The sequence below is a fragment of the Camellia sinensis genome, chromosome 3 (assembly GCF_055761805.1).
Source record: "Camellia sinensis isolate YWXY chromosome 3, ASM5576180v1, whole genome shotgun sequence".
Classification (NCBI taxonomy): domain Eukaryota; kingdom Viridiplantae; phylum Streptophyta; class Magnoliopsida; order Ericales; family Theaceae; genus Camellia; species Camellia sinensis.
Window position 1 is genome coordinate 214,424,114 of NC_138963.1, and position 13,288 is coordinate 214,437,401.

Below are 13,288 nucleotides of genomic sequence, written 5' to 3' on the forward strand. Positions count from 1 at the left end.
TCATTAATAATTTGTTAGTTATATAAATGAAAATTTAATTTTGTTATCTCTTTTACACAAAAATATATATTTTACGTTATTTGTTTTTATATTTTCATGCCATTTGAATTAGTTTCAATCTATTTAATTTTACTAATGTAATTATATTAAAATTATAAGATTATTGTATTTTTAAAAAAATCTTAAGAGATATTAATATAATTTTTTTTTTTAAAAGTAAATGACATAATGGAAAAAGGAAAATAGAGGAGGGGACATTAAAGAGAATTAGTTAGGGCAGCTATATGAATAATCAGAAAACATTAATGAAGTTCCCTTGTTGGAGAATTTCATCATACACTCTCATATCATAGGTATTTTTAATTACATTATTTTTTTTAGTTATAATTTTTATTTTTTAATTATGATATTAATTTGAGATATTTAGTTATGATATTTTATGTTAGGTTATAACTTCTTTTTCTTTAGATTATGAGCCAAAAAATATAAAAATATACCATTTTCTTCCGTGCTTATAAGGGGCATATCGTTAAGGTTCTCTTTCGTATGTAAGCTTTCTTTCTTTCTCTATTGGAAGAGAGAGACACGTCCAATTTATTAAAATATTTTATTGAGCCTCCGTTTGGGAAGTGGGTTGACTTTTTGACTTTTTGACTTTTTTGGCTATTTTAACCTGGGGCTAAAAAGCATGGTTTGGGAAGGGTTTTTTGGCTTTTTTGACTTTTTGACTTTTTCGTGAGGTGTCTTCATGTTCATTTACCAAAGTGCCCCTGCTGTTGTTGTTGTTTTTTTTTTTTTTTTTTTTCTTATTTTCGGTTTGGATTTGGCTTTTTTTGCTAACTTCTTTTTTTTTATTATTTTAGATTTGGATTTGGCGTATTTTGCTTAAATTTTTTTATTTTTTTATTTTGGGTTTTATTTTGGCATATTTTGGTAAAATATTTCTTTTTTTATTTTGGGTTTGGATTTGCCGTATTTTGCTTTATTTTTTATTTTTTTTAAATTTATGTTTTTGTCTTTTTTATTTTTTTATACATTAATTAGTTCTTGTTTTTTAATTTACGTTTTTTGTCTTATTTATTTTTATTGGTATACAATAACATTTTTTTAATTTTTGTGTTTCATTTATTTGTAAATTACGTGACGAATGGTAATTTATGTTTTTATGTTTTTTTTTATATATTTTTGAATGAGGCGTATTTTTCTCGTTATTTTTTTTTAATTTACGTTTTTGTCATTTTTTAATTCGTACACATTAATTTGTTTTTATATTTCAAAAATGGGTTTTCATGTGTTTTATTTATTTGTAAATTAAATGGCAATTGGTAATTTCTGTTTTTTTTTTTTATCTTTTTGGATGATGCGTATTTTTGTCGTTCGGTTTTTTTTCAATTTACGTTTTTGTAATTTTTTAATTCGCACTAAATATTTTTGAATGAGGCGTATTTTATTTAAAATAATTTATGTATTTTAAGTTTTTTTTGCAAATGGTTTTTTCATGTGTTTTTTATTTTTATTTTATTTTCATTTTCTGTGAAATGATAAAAAGTGAGGTTTTATTTTAGTATATTGTGTAATTTAAATAATTTAATTTTAATTTAATTTTAAATATTTAATTTTAATTTAATTTTAATTTTTATTTTGATTGTAATTTTATTTTAAATATTTAAATAATGTAAATAATCTAAAAAATTTAATAAGCAAAAATTTAAAATAAATATTCAAAAAATTTAAAGCGTAAAAATTTAAATAATTTAAATATTCAAAAAATTATTTTAACAAAAAAATTTAAATAATTTAAATATTCAAAAAATTTAAATAATTTTAAATGTTAATATTTTAAATTTAAAAACAACTCTACACTCAAATCGTAACCAAACACATAAAATAAAACTCAATTAATAAATTATTTTTAAAACTCATAACCAAACATATAATTTGAAACTCCATACTACTTTCAGAAGTCTACACTGAAATCATAACCAAATACATAACAAAAAAATTAAAATATTTAAAACTTTTTTTTTTTTTTGGATGAGCTGCATTTTTGTCATTCTTTTTTTAAAATTTTTCCCTAGACACTAATTTATACAATTTGTTAATACATATTTTTTCATAAAAAATCAAAAAGTTAACCCAAATATTCATATATTTTTTTTTAATTTTGTAGTCAAAAAAGATAAAAAAGTATATTTATTTATGACACCCTAAACAATCTCTTAATATAATATTTTATTTTATTGAACTAAAAAATTTATTTTTATTCTTTTATGATTATTTTAGGGGGGAAAAAAAATCCAAAATCCTTCCATGTCAAAAAATAGTGACAGTGGGTCAGTACCCCAAAAGTCACGCTGAGGGAACAATGCCAAGAATAGCTTCTTCTCTTTTCAGGGTATTTTGGTAAATTTACCCCACAAGAGATTGAACCCAACACATTGATTTCTGTTTTGTCTGGACGTGGCTAAATAAGCCTAATTTGTCCGGACGTGGCTAAAATAACCTCAGTTTTGCTTCCCAAACGGTACCTGATTCTCTGCATTTAAACAAATTTAGAAAGAGAGAGAGAGAGCGAGAGAGAGAGAGAGAGAGAGATGAAGCATTGGAGTCAGGTGGTGTTCTTGGTTCTGTTATTGATCTAAGTAGAAGCACAAGATGAGTTCATCAAAATCAATGGAATACATTTCATGTTGAATGGTAGTTCTTACTACGCAAATGGGTTCAACGCCTACTGGTTAATGTATGTAGCCTGGGGTCCCAAGGGATTGTGGCATCCTGACAAGATCTTCAAGCATAAGTCCTACGGTCTTGGGTTTCATTCTTTTCAGATTTAGTCATTCGGGGACAGCATATATGGTTGGTAGGACGAACATTCTAGCCCTGGGCAAATTGTATCTAGTGTCAGAAGTGTGGATTTGAATCCTTGCCTGCGTGCGAGTACGTGACTTACCGCTATATAGTTGAGTGTTGTATAGCAACCACCTAGAGGTAATCTCTGAAGTCTGAATTCCTTAGGGTCTTGCTATAGAGGTTATCCCTCTGTGGTTAGGCCTTTTTATATGTAGCAACTGACCCAACTCAGCCTTCGTTTAGCCTAAGTTAAAATGAGATTTTTTTATTAAAATAGTCAAAAATAAAATAAAATAAGTTTTAATTTAATAAGGCAAAATGTCATATCTAAATTACAATCATTTCATTTTTTCTTCAAAATAATTAAAAAAAAACCAAAAAAATTTATTTCAAGTATGACTTTTTAATCCAAAAAAAAAAAAAATCAACCACATCGCAAACTATTCTCAGAGAGACCCGCCTTTCAACAGGCTTCAAATCATGGTCTCACTGTGGCAAGAACTTGGGGATTCAGTGATGGTGGATACAGAGCCCTACAGTACTCCCCTGGCTCCTACAACGAGCAAACACTTCAGGTTTATATCAAATTTTTTATCTGATTAATTTGTTTTTCAAATGGATTTTTGATTCTGTTTTTGTTTTTGTTTTTGCTTGTGGATACAAACGAAGGGGTTGGATTTTGTTGTATCTGAAGCAAAAAGATATGGGAGTAAGCTGATCTTGAGTTTGGTAAATAATTACGAGAATTTCGGAGGGAAGAAGCAGTATGTGGATTGGGCAAGAAGTCAGGGGCAGAACTTGGCATCTGATGATGATTTCTTTGCCAATTCTGTGGTTAAGGGATATTACAAAAACCGTATCAAGGTCATTCCTCTCTCTCTCTCTCTCTCTCTCTCTCTCTCTCTCATACACACACACAAAATTTGAATCTGTTCTTGCTTTTTTTCTATATTTTCTTTTCCACATTTTACCCAGAAAAGTGGCAGTTTTCCCCGGAAGCAAACAGACAAAGAAGACAAAACCAGGAAACAAGTGAAATAGTTAATATTCAGTCCTGTAGTGAGAACTTTCTCCCTGATTTCTGTACCTCTAGTATTTTGGGGATTTTCTTATAGTTGGGTGGGTTTGCTGTTTTGCATTCAAGGAGTTTTTCTTTTCTTTTCTTTTCCATGAAATTTGCATGGAGGATTCACTAGCTCAATAGACAAGGTTTCGAATTGGTCACAATTATAATAATCGCTTGTTATGAAAAAAAAAAAAAAAACTAGCAATGATGAAATGAGAAATTTTATGAATTGTGATTTATTATTTTCCATTTCCGGTGTTTCTGCTTCTTCTGCACAGACTGTTCTTACAAGGCGTAACAGCATCACCGGGGTTGAGTACAAGGATGACCCAACGATAATGGCTTGGGAGCATAGCCTAGGTGCACTACTGATACCTCAGGAAGTACCATCCAGGTTAGTCATTATTACCTCTTCTCAAAACTTCATTATCTACATCTGTATACATATACATATATGTTCATATTTACAATCAATCACTCATTCTGCTACATGGAAAGTTGGAAACAACTATTTTTTCATTTGATTAGCCATATAAAAATTTGAATTTTATTGTACAAAAAGAAATGGGAGGCCTCATGTGGGGAGCTACACTGTTGGAAAATCCGGGAAGTCTCATATTTGACTCTCATGGAACCCAAAACACTCAGATACCTGTGATTTACATGTGTTTGCGCCTGTTCGAAGTTCATCCATATATATGAGGGTAGGGGGGTTGGAGTTCTCCAAACTAAGTCTTAAGTCCCATCAAATAGGGTCAGTTACATGAATCCTTTTTCTCTACGCGACCCTATCAAAGGTCATTTCATTAGTCAAATTAAGTAGATTTATATCTCTATTTACAACGCTAACTAACGTTAATTTAGGTCTATTCCGTCCCCTAACACTTCCATCTGTCGTTACAGTATCACATCTCTTCACTACTGTCTCTGTTGGTCTCCGTTGAATATAATTTTGTCTTGTCTACTCTTGCCACACATCCACCTTAGCATTCTCTTCTCAGTCACACTTATCTTATTTACATGTTGTTTCTTGGTTGCCTAACACTCCGTCCCATACAACTTCGTTAGTCTAATAGTCGTTCTATAAAACTTACCTTTAAGTCTAGTGGGTATTCGTTTATCGCACAATATCCCAGACACACTTTTCTACTTACACCATTCCGCCTTAAATCCTATGGGCCACACCCGCATCAATCTCTCCCGTTGTTGTGATAATCGACCCAAAATAACAAAAATGTTCACTCTTAGGCAGTTCTTGGTTCTCAATCTTTACTTCTCCTCTACTTTCATTGTTACTGTTACTAAATTTACACTCCATGTATTCTGTCTTAGTTCGGCTTATCCGGAATCTTTTAAATTCAAGAGTTTTTCTCCAAATCTCCAACTTTGTATTAACTCATTCTCTAGTCTTATCCACTAGCATTATATCGTCTGCAAAAAGCATATACCATGGCACATCATCCTGGATATTTCTCACCAACTCATCCATAACTAAAGCAAAAAGATAAGTACTTAAGGTAGATCCTTGGAGGAACCCTACAGTGATAGGAAATTTATTTGTCTTTCCAGTAGGCGATCTAATAGTGGTCACCACCCCTTCATACATGTCCCTAATTACATCAATGTAACCTTTTGTCACTCATTTCTTCGCTAACACTCATCATATTATATCTCGAGACACTCTATCATATGATAATCAGAAAATTGATAATTGATAATCAGAAAGCATCCATTCTCTAGTTTTAATAATCTGTCTTTTCTGTTTATTTAAGCTATTTTCATCTCATAAACTATAAATGAAAATTACATCAAACACTCTTGACACAGATTCTCTAAATAAAAATAAATTTTGCGGCACCGTAGGAGAGGTTTAGCTTAAGAGTTAGGGTTAGATTGCCTTTTTCTTTCTTGCAGACTATAAAGAAGAATAAAAATACAGCTTTTCAATACTTTACTGAATTTCTGTGACAGGGTTGGATTACAGAGATGGCTTTATACTTGAAATCCATAGACAGTAATCACTTACTTGAAGCTGGTCTGGAAGGATTTTATGGACAAACAGCTTCTCAGAAACAACAATTCAATCTGAATTTCCAAGTTGGAACCGATTTTATTGCAAATAATCAGATCCTCGGCATTGATTTTGCTACAATTCATTCATACCCTGATGTATGGCAAGTATCAGAGCAAAATATATTCTGGGGCAGAAAGAAACATCCTTTATGGTTATTCCTGACACGAATTTGTTTATATTTTTGATGATCAGGTTACTAGGAACAAGCGATGACAGCCAAATTTCATTTTTGAACAATTGGGTCAACACTCATATTCAAAATGCGCAAAACATACTAGGAATGCCACTTCTTGTCAGTGAGTTTGGAAAATCATGGAAAGATCCGGGTTTTGACACACAACAAAGGGACATTTTGTTCAAAACAGTCTACTCAGCAATCTATTCGTCTGCTAGTGGTGGAGGTGGAGGAGCAGCTGCCGGAGGAATGTTCTGGCAACTTCTAACTGAAGGAACAGCAAGTCTGATTGCTCAACAGTCGCAAAAACTCAAGAAGATTCAAAAGATGTATGTTAGGTTGAGGAATGTTGAGATATGGAGGAAAGCAAGGGATATGAACAAAAGGGGCAATACTGGAAACTGAAAAACCACGTAGTAGTAATCTAAAAGTATACAAAGCTAATGTTACATTTCTGTTGAGGATTTTCAATTTTAATGCTATCTTATGGATTCATATGTTTATACAAGAGAGTAGATTGATAAGTTTGTGTAGTTTTTATATACTTTCAACAATGTCTTTACAATACTTAAATGGAATCTAAAATACATAAAATAAAAAGTAAAGTACTCCATGATTTATTGTAAAACTACACTGTTAAACTACATCTCAAAATCCCTTCTTACATACGTGAAAAAAAAGGTCGTAATTTACATATAGGAGCAACCCTTTTAATGGCATTTTATTGCGAAAAAGACTAAAGCTGTAAACCAGAACCAGAGGTTTTCACTGGACAAGATTTCATATGATGGTTCGATCTTTAATAGTTGCATTCTTCAGTACCACTGTGATCCCGGATCTAATGTAGAATCCTTCATCTGGTCTTTCTGCTTCCTCAACACCCTGTGATATCAAATCATTTAATTTCATAGCTTCTATCAGTAGTAAGTAAAATGCAATAATATGCAACATGGATATACTTACATCTGTATTTGCAATGATCACATCTCTTCCTATCTTGGCATTCTTGTCAATTATGCAATTCCTTCAACAAAATTGACAAAGGATTTTCAGCAACCACACAAATTAGCTAGTTTTTTCAGAGTGTAATGGTATCGTTCACGTATTTCACCTGATCTTGGTATTCCGTCCAACACCAATGGGAACCTTTCCCTCCGCTAACAGAGATGCAATTTCAGATTCAGTTTGATAGTAGTCTGCACCCATCATCATCGTATCCTGGAAGAGAAAATATTTTATGCACCATCAAATATAATCAGCATTTACTCCAAAAGTTGGAAGAAAAGCTGGCTCCAAATCGACCAAGCAAGCTTTTGAACAAAAAATATAACTCACCTCAAGCTCAACACCAGTCTCTAAACGTGAACGAATACCCACTATGGAGTGGTGGACATTAGATTCGTGCAAGAAGCACCCGTGTGAAATTATGGCATCCACAATCTGCAAGAACAAGTTTATAATTACAACATGAACGAATCACAGATAAACCACAAATGAGCTTGATATTACCAAAATACCTTGCATTTTTCCATTTTAGTCGGTGGCAAGAACCTAGGAGATGTAAAGAAAGGTGTCTTCGGGTCATTAAAGTCAAACATTGGAGGCTGCATGAATATATAGTCATTTCAAATAAGTAAAATTGGAAAGAAAAAAAAAATGGCAGTGGAAATTATTTTGTTTATCAAATTCACATGTAGGTTTCAAATTCTTCATGAGCATTGAAGTCAACTCGTGTTCTAAATTTGGATCACATGTGTCGAGTGATGAAAGGTCCTTGTGATAAGAGAGAACTAACCTGTTCTGTAAGGGCCAAGTTGGCATCAAAGAAAGACTTTATTGTCCCGATGTCCTCCCAGTAGTCCTTGAATAAATATGCCTGAACAATTCAAATGCATTAAAAAAGAGATATTTAATCAAAAGAGAAAATTGATATTATTAACATTAAACGCTCTGTAGATCACCTGGACATTATGATCAGACACAGCAGAAGGAATGATTTCAGAGCCGAAGTCATTGCTTGTAGGGTACCTCCACCTCAAAAGCTTTAGTAAGACATCAGTTCTAAACACATAAACACCCATTGATGCAATGTAGGGGTAGTTTGCAGCAGCTTTCTCAGAGAGTCCGAGGACAGAGGTGTCAACTTGCTGGAGTGTAATTTCAAATAACAATATTAGATAATCAAGACCCATACATATGAGAATAATTACTTGGTGGTTGCTAGCAATTGGGATAAAAACAGAGGTAAAAACATGGTGATTATCAAACTAATTTGGATGTACCAAGAAACCAATCCATTAGAAAATGTGAACAACCAATAGATCAACCTACCATTTGTTTCAGTGCAGGGCCTTTTGGTTTCTCAGCAAAGTTGATGATACGTCCTGTTTTGTCAATTTTCATCAGTCCATAATCTGATGCTCGGCTGCAAAACAAAATCAATATCGATATGAACTTCATGACCCATAAGAAAAAAAACTAAATTTCCCTACATTGAATTCAACAAGTTTGCTTTCAAATTGAAGCAAGAGGCCTTCATTGATAAAGTATTGTGATTTGAATGGCCTGAGATTGAAAAATGAAATCAAATTGAACCTAAAGTTGAATAACATACCTATCATTCATGGGGACACATGAAACCGTGATATCAGCATGTGTATCAATATGTTTCTGCAATCACATTGCTTGTTAAACCAAACCAAACCAAGCCAAGCAGTGTGTCCCAATCCACATCTCTCATTGATAAATGTAATAAATACATAAGAAAAGTACCTGCACAAAGTCCATATAATCCATCCTGTAGAGATGATCACCAGACAAAATCAATATGTTCTCCACATTCTTGTTCTTGGCATCCTATAAGAATCATGAAAATCAGAGTCAGTACTTTTCAAAGAGAAACCATCACAAATGATAATGAATGATTAGAAGCACCCACCTCAAATACCCATATGAATTGCCGCACAGCATCTGCTGTTCCTTGGAACCACTTTTTTCCAGCTTCTCCCGGTGTTTGGGTGGCAGCCAAAACCTGTTCCCAATCAAAAAACTCTTTGAGACGCCATTTAATTCACACAAAAATCATCATCCGAAAGAATACATCAGAAAAATTATCTTCAAAAGGCAATTCAGCTAATAATATGTATTTCCTAAGAACAGCAAAAACTTGACACAGTTTCAAGATAAAGATGAAGTTTGACTTTCATAACCATTTTTTTGTTCCACCCAATGACTTCTACTTCGCCTAATTCATCTCACCTCCACGAAACCATCCCCAAAGGTGATGCCATTTCCCAAGTTATATGTGCGAGCAATATGACGATTGAGGGAAAAAGAATTGAACTGAGTGAGGATGAAAATCTTTCTTATGCCACTGTTGATGCAATTACTCATGGGCACATCAATCAGCCTGTAACAACCTCCAATCGGAACCTGCAGGAGAAAAAACACGATCACTATACAAATTGAATCCAACTTTTTATGCATGAGATTCTTAATTGACAATATTACAATCAAGAAAAAGTGTAAAGAGTATATGGGTTTCTCTTACAGCTGGCTTAGCTCTTCTACTAGTGAGTGGAAAGAGGCGAGTCCCCGCGCCTCCACCCAATATGATCGAGGCTACATTCCTCGGTTCTACTTTTGGATACTCAAATGATGGTGCCTCAAATGTCTGAAATCAGTACACATTTCACCAATAGTGAGATTGCATATAGACCCACAAGAAAATAATAAATAACATCCCAATGCAATGGATTTAACACTATATCATGACAACACAGACTAGATGTCAAATACTAATAGGAAATTTAGGACAAAATAGCCAATTAATGAAGGAAACAGAAGAGTTGCTGCTTTGTGTTGACTCACCAGAAGTTCTTTGTTAATATCTGATGTAAGAACAGAGAAAACCGTCCCAGGTTTAACCTTGGAGTCTCTACTTTCAGCCCTAAAGGTTTTCCGTAACTGAGTACCCAAAATCTTGCTATTCAGACTCCCCCTTATTCTCTCACCCCAACACCTATAATCTCCTCTCCCACCTTGCACTGTGTGGACATTAGCTTTCATGGCGACACAGCAAGAATCCATTGCCATTCACTGAGAAGGTACTGTTTGCGGAGACAAAGTGATAATGAAAAGACCAGAGAGTTTGGAATCTTGTAAAACCCAGCCACATAAACTTACTAAAACAGAAAAGCAAAACTACTTTTCCTAGAGATCCCAAGCTTTCCAAGAAAATGCCAATAAAATATGAACAAGTGGCTATACAGTAAAATGGTTTGAGACTCAAATCCTAAGAAATCAAAACCAGAAATACCCGGATCAGAAAAACTCCCAATTAACAAGAAAAGATTAACTCGATAGAAAAACCAATTACATTCTTTTTTTTTAAAAAAAAAAAAGGGTATGTAAGCTAGGCCAATGTCGATTTACCCAATGAGATTTCTTGTTTTAGAGTTCAAATAAAAGTTTAGATCCAAACCCAAAACGGGATTGATTGATGCGAGAAGAGGGAAGGGAAGTGGGAGGAGTGGTGATTAGTGATTGGGTTGTAACTTTCTTGTGAAGAACTTCACGAGAGATTCAGAAAAATTGGTTGGTATTTCAATCCAGAGTCCACATTTAAAAGCGTGTGAACCTCCTCACTCTGCTCTGCAGTTGTTTCTGTCTCTGAGATCAGAATGCGGTTCTGGTTCAGACTTCTATGCCATTATTGCGAGGTGTCCATTTTAACGTGGGAGACTTTTCTATTTCAATTATGGCAGTCGCTTTCCTCCAGTCCAAGATCGGACTGGACTTAGGACTTAGGGTTGTGAGGATTCATTATGGGTTTCGTTTTGATAATTCGAACTATTAATATGTAGAACTTATTAAGTATTATATGTCTGTAAAAAATCATATTGATCGGATATCGATAACTATGTATACAAAACAGTTTTTTATCAACCGTTAATTGTTTCACGGTCCATTTTTTTTATATAAAACTGATTTGATCACATAGCTATTAATATCCGATCAACTTGATTTTTTACAAACATATAGTACTCGACAATTTCTACACATTGAACGATTCGGATTATCAAAACGGGCCCAAAAAATGAACCCCATAGACCGAACTGGACGGATCCAGTCTTAATCTCGACTTAAAACAAGCTCGACCCTTCAATTATAATCCGGTCGTATTATATATATTAATTAGTTTACATATTAGTGTATTAATTAATGTTATGATACTCTATTTATTATATAAATTATAAATGTTTAAAATTTTTAAAATTATGACATATCACTAGTTGATATTAATCTAATTAATCCATATAATATTATTCATTCTAATCAGTTGCATAATATTTATTTAGATCTCAATTTAATGATTATCTAATTAACAAAATCTTAGTTAAACACCATTATTTTATAGGTTGGGATTCTCTCTCTTTGCTAATTTCAACTTGAGGGTCATGTTATTGTTATGAGTCCATCATAGACCAAGATAATGATTTGTATTACTCATTTTATTAGGATTCTTCAAATATATTATTTAAATAGAAAATTAAATTATTTGAACAATTATTTTATCAAAATAAATATGATTCTATCATATTAATATAGTTATCTTATCAATTAAAAGTAATAGCACTTGTGTTTGAGTGTGAATTATTTTTTAAAATTTTTTAACTTATTACGAAAAAAAAAAGTGTAAAAAAATATAAAAAAATAATATGACAGAAACCAGTTAATAAAATAATAAACAACTTATTTGACTTATTGTCAAACTCACACTTAGGCCTAGTTTGGGAAGATTGAAAAAAGACAAAAAGTCAAAAAGTCACTATCCTATTTAAGTCACATCATCTTATTTAAGTCACATCACCTCTCTAATACATCACTTCAAACCCAACCCAAACCCAACCCATATTTCATAAAAAGTCAAAAAGTACACTTATTTAGTCTTCCCAAACTAGGCCTTAAATTGGAACCACCAACAAGAGAGAATCCCTCTCCTATTTTTTAATTTTGACTTGCTAGATGTTAGAAATTTAGTTTAACCATTCTACTACTAATATTATACTAGATTTGAGTAATGAATATGAAAACATATTTTCATGTTAACATTAAATTTTAAATTAAATTTAGTACAAAAGTTGTTCAACATTCAATAATAAGGCACACACACTTTAGCAAAAAAACTCACTTTAATAGTGTCTTATATTATTCTTAAATAACATAGTGATATTTTTATGTTATACGGGGACAATTTGGGAAGCTAGTTAAAAGTTAACTTGTACCTTTTAACTGATTTTGGATCACATCACCTCTCATATTTTTTACATACAAAATGACAAAAAAATAAAAAAGTCAAAAAATCAACTTTTAACTAAGTTTTCAGGTCTCCCTGACTACATTTTTTTAAAATAAAAATAACTTCCATGATATTATAATTAAAATTTAATTTATGAATAATTTACAGCTATATTATTTGAAAATAAATTGAGTGAAAGTTAATATGACACAAATAAATTAAATATAAAGATAAAAATACTTTTCTTCCTTTCTAAGGGCATATTTCGGTGTTTTACACGCAAAAATAAATAAATAGAGTTACTAATTGGCCTATCATCACTAATTTAATAGATGCTTTACTTTTGTTAAGAGATCAAAAGAGTTCTTTCATGTACATCGAATGAAATTCATAGAGTGAAATATGAGAATATTGTGTTTGATTTTATTATTGAATTCTCTCTTCCTAGTGTTTTTTATATTAAAAACTCTAACATTAGCAAAACTTTACAGTCTATTTTGGAAAGACGGTAAAAAGTAATTTTTTGATTTTTAACTAAGTTTTTGGCTTTTTCAGACAAATGATTTGGAAAGTTAATAAAATGTTGCTTTTGACTTTTTTTATTAATATTTGTTTATGATGTCAAATCATAATAAAATGACCAAATTACCCCAATTTAGTTTAAAATATTTACAAGTTCACCCATATAACATATTTTGACCCATGAGGGGTAGAATTATAATTTCATCATTGGCTAAAAACCAACTTCCCAAATGAAAAAAAAATATTCAAAAAAGTCAACTTTTAACTTTTACTACAAACCAAAAAAAGTGACTAAAAGCC

The 13,288-nt window shown here is 31.9% G+C and overlaps 1 protein-coding gene and 1 pseudogene across 2 annotated transcripts; one reads left to right on the forward strand and one right to left on the reverse strand.

The window, feature by feature from the left end:
* Positions 1–2,587: 2,587 nt before the first annotated feature.
* LOC114271643 (mannan endo-1,4-beta-mannosidase 7-like) lies at positions 2,588–6,689 on the forward strand (annotated as a pseudogene). Its single transcript, XR_014365228.1, has 6 exons — positions 2,588–2,793; positions 3,319–3,425; positions 3,520–3,714; positions 4,195–4,310; positions 5,888–6,090; positions 6,183–6,689. The product of XR_014365228.1 is annotated as a mannan endo-1,4-beta-mannosidase 7-like (transcript).
* Positions 6,679–10,939, reverse strand: LOC114271642 (glucose-1-phosphate adenylyltransferase large subunit, chloroplastic/amyloplastic). Its single transcript, XM_028213247.2, has 14 exons — positions 10,036–10,939; positions 9,716–9,838; positions 9,424–9,597; positions 9,104–9,196; positions 8,938–9,021; positions 8,780–8,835; positions 8,497–8,590; positions 8,127–8,312; positions 7,961–8,041; positions 7,683–7,769; positions 7,501–7,605; positions 7,277–7,383; positions 7,129–7,189; positions 6,679–7,047 (listed from the first exon to the last, which is right to left on the reverse strand). Exons 1-14 carry the CDS (start codon positions 10,258–10,260, stop codon positions 6,946–6,948), a joined length of 1,578 nt encoding a protein of 525 aa, XP_028069048.1. The 5' UTR covers positions 10,261–10,939; the 3' UTR covers positions 6,679–6,945.
* Positions 10,940–13,288: the final 2,349 nt, after the last annotated feature.

Bases quoted from the DNA above. Each gene is read 5' to 3' on its own strand.
- LOC114271642 (XM_028213247.2), bottom strand. From the start codon at position 10,260: ATGGCAATGGATTCTTGCTGTGTCGCCATGAAAGCTAATGTCCACACA. The intron at 8,313-8,496 runs GTAGGTTGATCT...ATTACACTCCAG, and splicing joins GCCCTGCACTGAAACAAATG to CAAGTTGACACCTCTGTCCT. The intron at 7,384-7,500 runs GTGAGTTATATT...TTTCTCTTCCAG, and splicing joins AGACTGGTGTTGAGCTTGAG to GATACGATGATGATGGGTGC.